The 13,232-nt window shown below is 38.2% G+C and overlaps 3 protein-coding genes, 1 long non-coding RNA gene and 1 other non-coding gene across 7 annotated transcripts in view; 3 read left to right on the top strand and 2 right to left on the bottom strand.

Moving 5' to 3' along the window:
* LOC104740239 (pentatricopeptide repeat-containing protein At1g15480, mitochondrial-like) overlaps positions 1–1,718 on the bottom strand; it is a 10,728-nt gene extending 9,010 nt beyond the window's left edge. Inside the window, exons 1-4 of the mRNA XM_010460784.2 lie at positions 1,640–1,718; positions 1,420–1,468; positions 658–1,168; positions 408–488 (exon numbers count right to left, since the gene is read on the bottom strand). Coding sequence (XP_010459086.1) covers positions 408–488; positions 658–1,168; positions 1,420–1,448 — 621 coding nt within the window. The 5' untranslated portion in view covers positions 1,449–1,468; positions 1,640–1,718. The remainder of the gene's footprint in view (positions 1–407; positions 489–657; positions 1,169–1,419; positions 1,469–1,639) is intronic.
* Positions 1,940–4,135, bottom strand: LOC104740237 (serine-threonine kinase receptor-associated protein). The gene is made up of 8 exons (XM_010460781.2): positions 3,883–4,135; positions 3,681–3,804; positions 3,334–3,469; positions 3,168–3,249; positions 2,826–3,001; positions 2,602–2,739; positions 2,368–2,507; positions 1,940–2,287 (listed from the first exon to the last, which is right to left on the bottom strand). The coding sequence occupies exons 2-8, from the start codon at positions 3,781–3,783 to the stop codon at positions 2,064–2,066; spliced, it is 999 nt and encodes a 332-aa protein (XP_010459083.1). The 5' UTR covers positions 3,784–3,804; positions 3,883–4,135; the 3' UTR covers positions 1,940–2,063.
* Positions 5,664–9,902, top strand: LOC104740234 (boron transporter 4). 3 transcript variants are annotated; one of them, XM_010460779.1, is made up of 14 exons: positions 5,664–5,747; positions 6,450–6,643; positions 6,730–6,812; positions 6,988–7,180; positions 7,274–7,412; positions 7,504–7,669; positions 7,758–7,924; positions 8,018–8,191; positions 8,286–8,381; positions 8,455–8,571; positions 8,658–8,995; positions 9,079–9,361; positions 9,447–9,566; positions 9,654–9,902. In XM_010460779.1, the coding sequence occupies exons 2-14, from the start codon at positions 6,525–6,527 to the stop codon at positions 9,711–9,713; spliced, it is 2,055 nt and encodes a 684-aa protein (XP_010459081.1). In that variant the 5' UTR covers positions 5,664–5,747; positions 6,450–6,524; the 3' UTR covers positions 9,714–9,902. The 3 variants fall into 3 exon arrangements, with proteins under 3 accessions (XP_010459081.1, XP_019091636.1, XP_010459080.1); XM_019236091.1 differs by having other exon boundaries at positions 8,655–8,995; XM_010460778.1 differs by having other exon boundaries at positions 5,665–5,747; positions 6,455–6,643; positions 8,655–8,995.
* On the top strand, positions 10,538–10,609 carry TRNAW-CCA. The gene has a single exon. It is a non-coding gene; the product is annotated as a tRNA-Trp (tRNA).
* LOC109128895 lies at positions 11,922–12,607 on the top strand. Its single transcript, XR_002035191.1, has 3 exons — positions 11,922–12,066; positions 12,152–12,271; positions 12,359–12,607. It is a non-coding gene; the product is annotated as an uncharacterized LOC109128895 (long non-coding RNA).

Raw genomic sequence — 13,232 nt, 5'->3', positions numbered from 1 at the left:
CCCTCTGATGCATAGTTTCTTGCAATGATAGATTGTGCACGAAGGTCAAGCTCAACACCTTCACTTTTCATTGTCTCCACAATTTGTTCCATACCAGTTATGTCATTTACGGTATCAATAAGGATTTTGTATGTGTTAAGACTCGGCTTCAGATTTTCCTTTTCCATCAGCAATATAACATCGGCTATTTTCTTCTTGTTGACCCTCTTGTAAAGAATAAGCATCTGATCACAAGCAAATGTTGACAGAGGGAATCCCAAGTCCTTCATTTTGCTGAAAACTTCTTCTGCTTTCTTCACATTGCTTGTCGCTGCATAATTTGCCAGGAGGGTACGGTAGACCAATTCCTCTCTAAAAGATTCCGGGATTCTTTTGATATAGACTTCTCCCTTGTACAGGCCACGTACCTTGGAAATCAAATCAAGCCGAGAAGCATAATCTCTCTCCTCCAATTCAAACTGCTTATTTTCGTCCAACCATTCTGTCATCTGTACAAGACAACGCAAACAACGAAAGAAAGCACTTAGAAAACATAAAGAAGACAATATCTAAAGGCTAGAGACCAAACAGCAAGCATTACTGTGAACCAAGCTAGTTTATTTGATTCTCAACAAATTGATCAGTCAGCTCGTGTTGAAACAAAAAGTATATGCGTACCTGCAAGGCTCTCCCATACATGCGACGTTTACGGAGTTGTAACATCGCGTTTGTAAACTCTGTGCGGTTAATCTCCTTACCTTCTTCAACCCATTTATCAAGTGCACTCCCTACAGCCACTCCTGAGACAGAAACAATAGCCTCAAACAGTTCGGATGATCTCTTGCCTACCACTATTTTACCAGCCTCGGAGTCAGGGACGAGTAGTTCCAGTTCTGATCCTTCAATGTCACCTTCATCACCTGAAAAATCCCCCTCATCTTCAGTATCACCACTAGTCTGGTTAGGATTTGCATGCTCATCTTCCTCTCCGGCAGTTTTAGCGCCAGCGTCTGAAGAAAGTGAACGTCTTCCCATAGAGGAATTCCGAGAGAGCTCGTAAAATCTAGGGAACGCTACGCATTTATCATGTATCAAAGCGTTTAATTCAAAAGCAACGTTCTTTTCTCCCAATGGTACATCTAGCTTAGAGTAGACAGCACTGTAAGCTCCAAGTCGGAGACTTTGACTTCTGAAAAATTAGAAATAATAGAAAGCTGCTTAATTAACATAAACTCTGTATACCACCACTCATAACAGACAAGAAGAAGCATTTTATGGCGGGTCTGAAGCCTATGATTCATTTTCATCTATCTAAAGGATTAAAGGAACTTGTATAATCCTATTTCGGGTAAGAGAAGACAAATGAAATAGTAACTAAAGAAGAAGGATCCTAAATAGTCTAAAGAAGAAATTAAGACAACTATAATGGAGGATTCTAACCTCCGTAAAACCCTGGAAAGAGCGAACATGTTCTCTCACCGGCACTGATCTGCTTTGTAAAACATACAGACAAAACAAAATCAGAGAAAGGAAAGAAAAAAACCCATTTTTGCAAGGTCGGATTTTGAACAAATGTCAAGCATTTCACTCGCAAAGATCAGATCCAGTAAGCAAATAATTTGAATTGTGAAATATTTACATAAAAGTAACAGATGCTTACAGACTACAGAGTGAAACTGGAGAGCAAACGAAGTGAGCACGAAATGGAGCAAAGACCTGAAATGAAGGGTTTAGGGTTTTTACTGCGTTGTTCTTTCGTTCTTCTTTTGTTGTTTGTTTGATTCATATTTGGGCCTCCCTTTAATTTCAACTGGGCTGTATAAAACCACTTTGCAAAAATTGCAGCCTTTCTGTGATTTGACCAAGTTGCATATCTGAAAGACTAATTTTTTTCTTTTTCCTTTTGACAATGATACAAGTTTCTTGTCAAAATTTTGATTAGATTCACTATCCACTCAAATAGAGTTGAAGATGATGTTCGTTTTATTGTGCCTTACATACTTTTAAAAGGCAAAACCATCAGTCACATCTTTTAGTCATGCAAAACCAACTATGAATCTATGTGGGATTAGCTAACGATGTTTTCATTTCGCTTCTACGGTTTTCTCACTGATTCGCAGGCTTTCAGCTTTACGCACAACCTCCTCTGCCACAAGCTTCACGTGACCACTCGGATTGCTCTCCTCATGGTTCACCGAACCCACCACCCATATTCTGACCGTCCCATCTTCTGAACCTGACGTGTATGACTCCCCTCCTGGCGCATACCTCACGCAGTGGACTGGTCCGTGGTGACCCTTGTTACACCCTGCATTCACCGCATTGGCTTTAAAAGGGATACAACAGATTCCTAAAAATGAATCCCAATTAATTACTCTAGAAACTTACCAATCTCTTCTCCAGTCTGGAAATCAAACCTATGCACCCACATATCTTCTCCTCCAGCTATGAAAGTGTTTTCATGTTTTGGTTCTAAGGATGCCGATTCAACGTTGCAAGGCATGTCATAGCTCTTCAGCAATCCAAAACTAGGAGAGCAGGAGAAAAGCTCTAACATCAAAGGAGACAATGAAAAACAATAAAACTGTAACAGAGGCTGCATTATATTCATCTGAAACTTACTTATTGGCATCCCAAAATTTAACACTAGATCCATCAGCAGTAGTTATATATCTCCCATCCCGACTTACTTCAGCACTAGTAACTGGGAACTTTGTTTCTAATGTCTGAACAATCTTGTCACTTCTTATGTCCCATAACCTACATAAAGCATATGACAAAAAGGACAATGAAACCAAGAATACTAAAGGACTGAGTCTAAACCCAGGGATGATATGATGACATACCTAATGTCACCAGTATCTGTGCAAGAGCTTAAGATAGTATTATCACTATGAAGCCATTCAACGGTTCTGATTAAACCAGGGGAATTTCCAATTTCTTTTGGCGGTGCGTCTAGCCGATTCAAATCGAATATCCGAACAATTTTCTCCATTCCACCAGTGAGTAAAAGGTGAGTGTCCTAGAATGTAATTAATTAGTTGTGCATTATGATTTATAACACAATAGAAACACAAACTACACCAACGATTCTAGACCATCAAATCCTATATCCCACCCTTTTGTATACAGAAAACTTGGCAAAGTGATCAAAATAACTCTTTGTTTGGAAAAGAAACCAGGCATACCTCTGAAAAGGCACATGCACGGACAATGTGCTTGTGTTCAAAGGAGTGTAATTCATCTCCTGTCAATGCATTCCATATCTTCCTGAAATGTGTAATGTAGTTACAAAGAAACAGTCTTAATAATTCCTAATAAATTTAGCTGTAAGCATAAAAAAGAACAACATACGCAGTGAAATCTGCAGAAGCTGAGGCAGCACGCGTAGCATTCTTGTCAAGGCTGCAACTCCAAACTGCTCCCTTATGTCCTTCAAAAGTCCCAATCCAGTCACCAGTCTCCCCATTCCTCAACATCGGGTTCGAATCTGAATAACCAAAAGCCATAAATAAGACGACTCAGCTAGATTAAATCAAAACACACGAGAATTAACAAGAGGTGCAGCCAAACCAATTCTTCAAAGCACATCCGCTATGCAAATCATATATATTCATAATCCAAGATAGCCGCAGTTCCATGTAAAGATGAATAAATACAAAGCGATCAAGAGTTGAATCATCCATATCAAAAGATCATACCTTTGCTTGCGCTAATGAGAAAGAACCCATCTGGAGTCACCGGACTATAAGCCAAATCGACGACGGGACGAGAATGCCCGTGGCACACTAACGGAGCACCCATCTTCTCTTTGTATATATTTCACTAACAAACCAACAAAAATCTAATCAATCAGACGATTTGCTCGTTTAATCGATCTCCGCTTAAAATATGAAAGCATACCAGATTATTATAAATCGTTTTCGATTCGCGACAAGATTGTGTTATGAGTGAATTGATCTGTACGAATGTATGACTATGATATGCTTGAGAAATCTTCTTGTCGAGGATCGCAGTTATCAAAAAAAAAAAAATTGGAAAGAGAAAAGTGAGAGAAGGAGGAGGAATGATAAAAGGAGAAACTTTTATTTTTTTTCTTTGGCCTTAAGCAGCAGAGAAGAACTCGCGGAGACGACGATGGTAGTTACGCTCTGTAATTAGAAAGAAATAAACCTTTCGATATTTACGAGTAAAGGCTTATATTAGTATTATTTATGATATGGCCCCATAACTTTGAACTTATTACTTAACCAGCAGATATTTTAATATAACTCTTCAAGTCCCCCCCAGTAAATAATTTTGGTCAGCTTAGGTAGGATTGAAGAGTTTTTTTTGCGAGAGCTTCAACCTAACCCATAATTTTATTCCTTTTTCTTTTGTATCAACCATTTTTGGTAAAAGACATTTTTATATTTTGAGACTGACAAATACACGTATTTTTTTCCGTCCGATAGATAAATACACTGTATATGAAGAAACTAATATTGGATAACGTATAAAATATGATTATGATGTTTGAGTGTTTGACTCAATGATTCATCAATACTAGTATAAAAAAATACTAGTCGAAACTCATGGTACGGCGTTTAGAATCCCGTGTCCTTTCAAAGATAGATTTATTTATTATTTTTTTTCTTTTTCAAATTGGGAGTATGACTATGATCTATATCATACCACTTAATTATTTCATTATTCAATTCTTATAGTTTCTGATAACATCAAATACTATCATCTAGCTAAGTATATAGCGTGTTTAGTTTAAAGAATGGCAAACTTTACTCAGATCTTAGAACTGGGTTCACAATAACATGCATATAGTCCCTTTTTATACTTTTAAAAATAAATTAAACTTATTTCAGTATATTTGATTGGGCATTTAATCAGAGGCTACCGAACGAACAGTTGGGATGAAATTAATACATTATATATACACACACGCAATATGACCAAATCGAAGATTCTGGCACAATAAGGGCATTTGCACGGGCAAAGTGCCACAGGCGTGGAGTGATGATGCATATATGTGTGCATTATTCCTTACGTCAGCAATGAATTTTTGGTTATGCAAACTATATCAAAATGTGTATGCATGCCCATTTCTACACACATAAACATATCCAATTAATCACTCCAAGTTCAACTGCACGTAACTATATATTTTCTTACGTACAGTATATACAAACTTATCACACATATGTGATATGTTGTAACATTTTATTTTTTTTAACTATACAGTATATGGGTGAAGAATAATGAAAAACTAACAATATGGAAGAATAATACAATTTCTAAAGAGTAAAAAAAAAATATATATATATGCTCGTTTAGGTATGTTTTAAACATATGAAGTCTAAAGAAGAAGAATTTAGGAAACAATATAATACAAAAGGATACTATAACTTTAAAAAAAAAAATTATCAACAATAATTGTTATTATTAAATTAAATAAATAAAAGAGAGAAGTCTTCATCTATTTGTCACTGTCTCATGGGAAAAGAACAGAAAGAGAGTGTGTTAATTGTTAAAGCGTCAAGATCACAGATTACAGAATCAACCCCTCTTTTACATACACGTGGACGTAGGCCCAACATAAATACGTGTATAAGTGGGCCCTGTCTCTCTCTCTCTCTCTTTATATTTGCTAGTACCGTTGTTGTTGTTGCCTCGTCGTCTCTTTGACCTATCCCTCCATTAAACCCTATAAATCGCTACACAATTGTTACGTCGGCTCCTCCTCCAGTGATTCTCTTCTTTCTCTTTGGTCGCCGGTAGTTTGCTCCTCCTCCTCACGACTCCACGTTCTTGACTTATATTGCATTTTAATATATAGATTACCCCTTTTGTCTGATTTTTTTCTTTTTTGTTTTAATCCTTTCTTTCTCTGATTTCTTTTTTTTTTGGGGTTAGATTTGTGAAAGAAATTGCAACTTGTAATAATTTCGATGTCAAACCTATATGATTTTTTTTTGGTCTATGAAGAAAAAGGGGTAGATTCAAATTACGACGGATATTAATTAATGGAGTTGATTGGAAACGTTGGATTCTTTTTTTACTAGTATTTTTTTTTTTTTTTTTTTGTGGGTGCATATGCGATTTCAAAGTTCACTTTATGAGAAAGGAGACGAGGAGACTTAGATCTTTGTCATAGAAAGAAAATTTTCATTACTTTTTGCTTGTTTTGTGCGTTTGTGATGTTTCTCTAATTTGGTTTAATTTGGCACACTGCGTTTTCCTATACTTATTTAAAGCATATGAAACTGACATCGCTACTTAGTAACAAAAGATAAAACAGCTACGAAGTTCTTCTTTAATAGTTGGTGGAAAAAGACTGGAATCGTCACAAATGTAGAAATATGTATATAAAATAAATAGTATTGATTTTATTAAGAAATGTAGTCAGCTAAAATGCGAGACTTAAAGCCATTGCTAGATGTTGTTATACATTAATATATAGCTTCTTCCTTTTGTAGTTTAGGTCATAAAAAGAGTGGACCGAATCTGAACAGAGCGACGAGTTCCGGAGTCTCCGAGTGATTCAAAAAAATATGGAGAAAGGAAGAGCGGATAGCTCCAAGATGCTGTTTCGAGGTATTGTAGCAGATCTTAGAGGAAGAGCCTTGTGTTACAAGCAAGACTGGGTCTCTGGTCTTCGTTCTGGTTTTGGGTACTGACTTCACTCATAATTATATTACTTTTTGACACCAAAACCAGAACACAACTGTAACTTCTTTATTCTTGGAGGTTTTTCAGGATATTAGCACCGACGACATATATTTTTTTCGCCTCTGCCCTTCCGGTTATAGCCTTCGGGGAGCAGCTCAGCCGTGACACAGGTCTATTTCTTTGAATTTTTCACCTTTTAATTTCTTCAATTTCTATACGGCTTGTGTGTTCACGTTTATTTGGTGGAAAGTCTTCAAGTTTTACACGGTTGGTCTTTTATGGGAGGGTTTTTACTTTTTTTCATTTTCTGAATTTGTTTTAAATTATATTTTGAGGTGGTTATAGAAGGAGCGTTGAGCACAGTAGAAACATTAGCATCAACGGCGTTATGTGGAGTGATACACTCAATATTGGGAGGACAACCATTGTTGATACTTGGAGTTGCAGAACCAACTGTCTTAATGTACGTTTACTTGTACAACTTCGCTATTGGAAGACCAGAACTAGGAAAACAACTCTACTTAGCTTGGGCTGCTTGGTAATTAAATTCCTCCAAAAACACTCTTCTCTTCTCTTTTTTATTTTATAAGTTGTGGTTTTGCTTTATGGTTTATTGGTTGTTCAATTGAAGGGTATGTGTGTGGACGGCTCTGTTACTGTTCCTAATGGCTATCCTCAATGCGGCTGATATCATTAACCGGTTTACGAGGATCGCTGGTGAGCTGTTTGGTATGTTGATCTCAGTTCTGTTCATCCAACAAGCCATTAAGGTATAATAAAGACCATGAAGCTCAACCACCTCTGAATTGTGATGATAAGTCAACGCTTATATAATATACTTGTTTCAAATGAAATTGGCAGGGAATGGTGAGTGAATTTGGCATGCCAAAGGATGAAGACCCAAAACTTGAAAAGTATCATTTTGAGTGGCTATATACAAATGGACTTCTCGGTATCATTTTCACTTTTGGCCTACTCTACACCGCTTTGAAGAGCAGAAAAGCTAGGTCTTGGCGATACGGAAGTGGTAAGAGAGATTTATCTTGTCATGCATTTTGTGTTTATTTCTGTTTACAATCAATGGTTGGCCTTAACGCTTTGTTTCTTGGAAAAAGGATGGATCAGAAGCTTCATTGCAGACTATGGAGTTCCTTTGATGGTTGTGGTTTGGACAGCATTGTCCTTCAGTACACCATCAAAACTCCCCTCTGGTGTCCCGAGAAGACTCTTTAGTCCTCTTCCATGGGACTCTGCTTCTTTATCACATTGGACTGTCATCAAGGTTACAACACAAACACACTACATTTAAGATCTTGATTTCATCATTTGAGCCTATTCTAAAGTTTCAATATATACCTGGATTTGATCTGTACAGGACATGGGGAAAGTCTCTCCAGGTTACATATTCGCGGCATTTATACCCGCATTGATGATCGCAGGGCTCTACTTCTTTGACCACAGTGTTGCCTCACAGCTCGCACAGCAGAAGGAGTTCAACCTCAAGAACCCTTCTGCGTATCATTACGACATTCTCTTGTTGGGGGTCATGGTATAATCATTCAAACTCCTTTATTTCTTTCTTCAAGCTCACCTTTCACAACATTGAATCTCTGGTTAAAATCTCGAAACTGTATGTTTTTTAGACGTTGATCTGTGGATTGCTCGGTCTGCCTCCTTCCAACGGAGTCCTCCCTCAATCTCCTATGCATACGAAAAGCCTTGCTGTTCTCAAACGACAGGTTTTCTTCGATACATTGTTAATCAACACTCAATATTAAGAACGGTCCTCCTAAAGAATCTGTTTGGTTTCAGTTGATACGGAGGAAGATGGTAAAGACAGCCAAAGAAAGCATCAGGAAGAGAGAAACTTCAACCCAAGTGTACGAGAACATGCAAGAAGTCTTCATAGAAATGGACAAAAGCCCACTTGTAAGTTGTATACTCTTAATCTAGTGTTCCAATAAAAGAAAAAACAAGATTCAGAACCATAAGCTTTTGTTTTTTTTTAAAAGCAGGCTCAGACAGACCCAACAGTGATAATTGAGCTGCAAGATCTTAAAGAAGCAGTAATGAAGTGCAATGAGGTAGAAGGAGAGAGGAACGAAGACAGTGGTTTCGATCCAGAGAAGCACCTTGACGCTTGCTTGCCTGTTCGAGTCAACGAGCAGAGAGTGAGTAACCTTTTGCAGTCACTACTGGTGGCAGGTGCAGTGTTGGCAATGCCAGCCATCAAGCGCATACCAACCTCACTTCTATGGGGATATTTCGCTTACATGGCCATCGATAGCCTCCCGGGAAATCAATTTTTCGAACGCACAATGCTTCTTTTTGTCCCAACAAACCGGAGATTCAAGTATATGCTCTGAAAATGCTCTGTTTCTTTTTTTGATTATTCAGATTTCTTACAAAGACTCATTACGTGATTGTTGTTGTCAGGGTCTTGGAAGGAGCGCACGCGTCGTTCGTGGAGAAAGTTCCATACAAGTCAATGGCTACGTTCACATTGTTGCAGATGTTCTACTTTGGGCTGTGCTACGGAGTGACGTGGATTCCCGTGGCTGGAATCATGTTCCCGGTTCCTTTCTTCCTCTTGATAGCCATCAGACAGTATATTCTTCCGAAGCTCTTTAACCCGGCCTATCTCCAAGAACTCGATGCTGCCGAGTACGAGGAAATCCCCGGCACTCCTAGAAGAAACCCTCTCGAACTGTCTTTTCGAGTGAGTCCATATCTCTATATATATTTTTATACATTTTTAGGGGATTTAAAACATTTCAATATGTCGAACTAACCTTGTTTTACAGTCTAATGACTCTAAGGGAGGCGTACAAGAAGGCGATGCCGAGATTTTAGACGAGTTAACGACGAGCAGAGGCGAGCTCAAAGTCCGTACAGTCAGTCTTAACGAAGAGAAAGGCAACCAGGTTTTGTTATAGATTCTTGAAATGAATCTCAACTTTGTAAAAGATGATTCACATACTAATCATCTTAACTTTATAAAAAACCTGCAGATTTACCCCAATGAGAAAACAAAAGCAGGGGACGGGGACGTGAATACTACAAGAGAGTGAGTGATTTATCAACAAAAGGAACCAAAAAAATTCTTTCAAGTGATGATCACGAATTCACGATCATACGCAAACTATGTAGTCTTTGCAGAACACAGATTATGTTTTGTATTTTTTGGTATTTGAACCCAAAGATGATGTATGTTTTGTTCGAAATAGTCTTCTTAACAATGAAAGTCATATAAAGCATAACTTAACAATTTACCCCAAAAGCATAACTTAATACAGAGAGAATGTGCATGTTCGTTAAGTTGCCGCAGCAATCACATCCTGCGACTAAAAAAATAAAGGTTGCCGGAGTTTAAATCTTTGCAATGAGTCGCTCCTTCTGTTTAAACAAGCCACCGCTTCTGTTAAAACAAGTCGCAGGCAGTTAAGACTATCGCCTGTTTTTCATGGCGAGACATGATATACCGAAAATCTCTGTAAAAGTAGTCGCAGCGGCAATTTTCACATTTATTTGGCCATAGTGACATTAAAATTTTGGCCGCCGGAAGGAGACGCAGCGGCAACATAACAAACATGCTGAATGTCATGGTTCTAACGGATATGCAACCTTTCAAGAAAATGTATAATAAAGAGCTTATTCATTGTGCTCAACTGCTCATGGCTCACCTTATTCTCTTTCTGAAACATTCACTTTAACTAAATATATCACAAGACTAGAATTTTCATATATTGTGTGTTGATATCAACTTTGTTAAGTTTTGTTTTGTGTAGAAGAAAAGAAAAGCATAACTTGTGTGTAAATAATGTTCTTTCAAAATTCGCATTACTATTAAGTTGAACCTAATTTAATTATTTATAGATGAGGCTTTAAGTACCGAGGATCCGTGGCGCAATGGTAGCGCGTCTGACTCCAGATCAGAAGGTTGCGTGTTCGATTCACGTCGGGTTCAAATCTCCCGAACTAAGATCCTTAACTTTTTTTCTTTTATATTTTTTTGGCCTCTTTATAAGTTGAAAATTCCAGTTATGCCCATCGTTTCACATTTTCCTAATGTAACGACGATGGTATAATGGTAATTTACAAAACTAGGGATTTAAATCAGAACTTATAAAAGAGAGATTTTATAGAAGCCCTCGTTAAACCCTAACGCCGTAAATCTTCGCCTCCGGTCGTCCACCTTGTCAAATTTGTCTTCACACTTGTTGAGGTGAGGATCCAAACGCCATGGATTACCGCCTACAGAACCTTCTTGCTGCTCCTTACAGAGGCGGTAACGCCGTCATCACTCAGAATACTCAGCTAATATCACCGGTCGGTAATCGTGTCTCCGTCACCGACCTCAACAAGCACCATACCGTTACTATTCCGGTCAATACCTCAACCAACATATGTCGCATCGCTGCCTCACCTGACGGAACTTTCCTACTCGCCGTCGATGAAGAAGATCGATGCATTTTCATCAACTTGCCTCGACGGGTGATTCTTCATAGAATAACCTTTAAGGATAAAGTCGGCGCCTTGAAGTTTAGCCCTGATGGTAAGTTTTTCGCTGTTGGAATTGGTAAGTTGGTTCAGATATGGCGTTCACCTGGTTTCAGGCGAGCTGTTTTCGCCTTTGAGCTGGTTAGGACTTTTGCTAATTCTGATGATAAAGTTGTTTCCTTGGAGTGGAGCTTGGATTCTGATTATTTGCTCGTTGGCTCAAAGGATTTAGCAGCTAGGTTGTTTTGTGTTAGAAAGCTCAAGGGTGCCTTGAATAAGCCCTTTTTGTTTCTCGGTCATAGAGATTCTGTTGTGGGTTGCTTCTTTGGTGTTGATAAATTGACTAACAAGGTCAACAGGGCTTTCACTATTGCACGGGACGGTTTCATTTTTAGTTGGGGCTATACTGGAGAGGATGTTAAAATGCATGAATCAGAAGATGGCCACTCTGAGCCACCCTCACCTGATACTCCAGAGAGGGCTGATGAGGTGATGGTGGATGGCGTTGGTACAGGTACTGATCTTAAAAAAAGAAAAGAGTATGATGGTAAAGATCGTGATTCAGATGGAGAAGGAGGAGATGATGAAGAGTATATGCACAGAGGGAAATGGGTTTTGTTGAGGAAGGATGGGTTTAATCAGGCATCAGCAAAGGTGACAGCTTGCGACTATCATCAGGGGCTCGACATGGTTGTGGTGGGATTCTCAAACGGTGTTTTCGGGCTTTATCAGATGCCAGATTTCATCTGTATCCATCTGCTGTCTATTTCANTGTTCCCGGTTCCTTTCTTCCTCTTGATAGCCATCAGACAGTATATTCTTCCGAAGCTCTTTAACCCGGCCTATCTCCAAGAACTCGATGCTGCCGAGTACGAGGAAATCCCCGGCACTCCTAGAAGAAACCCTCTCGAACTGTCTTTTCGAGTGAGTCCATATCTCTATATATATTTTTATACATTTTTAGGGGATTTAAAACATTTCAATATGTCGAACTAACCTTGTTTTACAGTCTAATGACTCTAAGGGAGGCGTACAAGAAGGCGATGCCGAGATTTTAGACGAGTTAACGACGAGCAGAGGCGAGCTCAAAGTCCGTACAGTCAGTCTTAACGAAGAGAAAGGCAACCAGGTTTTGTTATAGATTCTTGAAATGAATCTCAACTTTGTAAAAGATGATTCACATACTAATCATCTTAACTTTATAAAAAACCTGCAGATTTACCCCAATGAGAAAACAAAAGCAGGGGACGGGGACGTGAATACTACAAGAGAGTGAGTGATTTATCAACAAAAGGAACCAAAAAAATTCTTTCAAGTGATGATCACGAATTCACGATCATACGCAAACTATGTAGTCTTTGCAGAACACAGATTATGTTTTGTATTTTTTGGTATTTGAACCCAAAGATGATGTATGTTTTGTTCGAAATAGTCTTCTTAACAATGAAAGTCATATAAAGCATAACTTAACAATTTACCCCAAAAGCATAACTTAATACAGAGAGAATGTGCATGTTCGTTAAGTTGCCGCAGCAATCACATCCTGCGACTAAAAAAATAAAGGTTGCCGGAGTTTAAATCTTTGCAATGAGTCGCTCCTTCTGTTTAAACAAGCCACCGCTTCTGTTAAAACAAGTCGCAGGCAGTTAAGACTATCGCCTGTTTTTCATGGCGAGACATGATATACCGAAAATCTCTGTAAAAGTAGTCGCAGCGGCAATTTTCACATTTATTTGGCCATAGTGACATTAAAATTTTGGCCGCCGGAAGGAGACGCAGCGGCAACATAACAAACATGCTGAATGTCATGGTTCTAACGGATATGCAACCTTTCAAGAAAATGTATAATAAAGAGCTTATTCATTGTGCTCAACTGCTCATGGCTCACCTTATTCTCTTTCTGAAACATTCACTTTAACTAAATATATCACAAGACTAGAATTTTCATATATTGTGTGTTGATATCAACTTTGTTAAGTTTTGTTTTGTGTAGAAGAAAAGAAAAGCATAACTTGTGTGTAAATAATGTTCTTTCAAAATTCGCATTACTATTAAGTTGAACCTAATTTAATTATTTATAGATGAGGCTT

The sequence above is a fragment of the Camelina sativa genome, chromosome 14 (genome assembly GCF_000633955.1).
Source record: "Camelina sativa cultivar DH55 chromosome 14, Cs, whole genome shotgun sequence".
NCBI lineage: Eukaryota > Viridiplantae > Streptophyta > Magnoliopsida > Brassicales > Brassicaceae > Camelina > Camelina sativa.
Note: the sequence above shows the minus strand (reverse complement) of the source record. Positions and strands in the feature narration are given on the sequence as shown.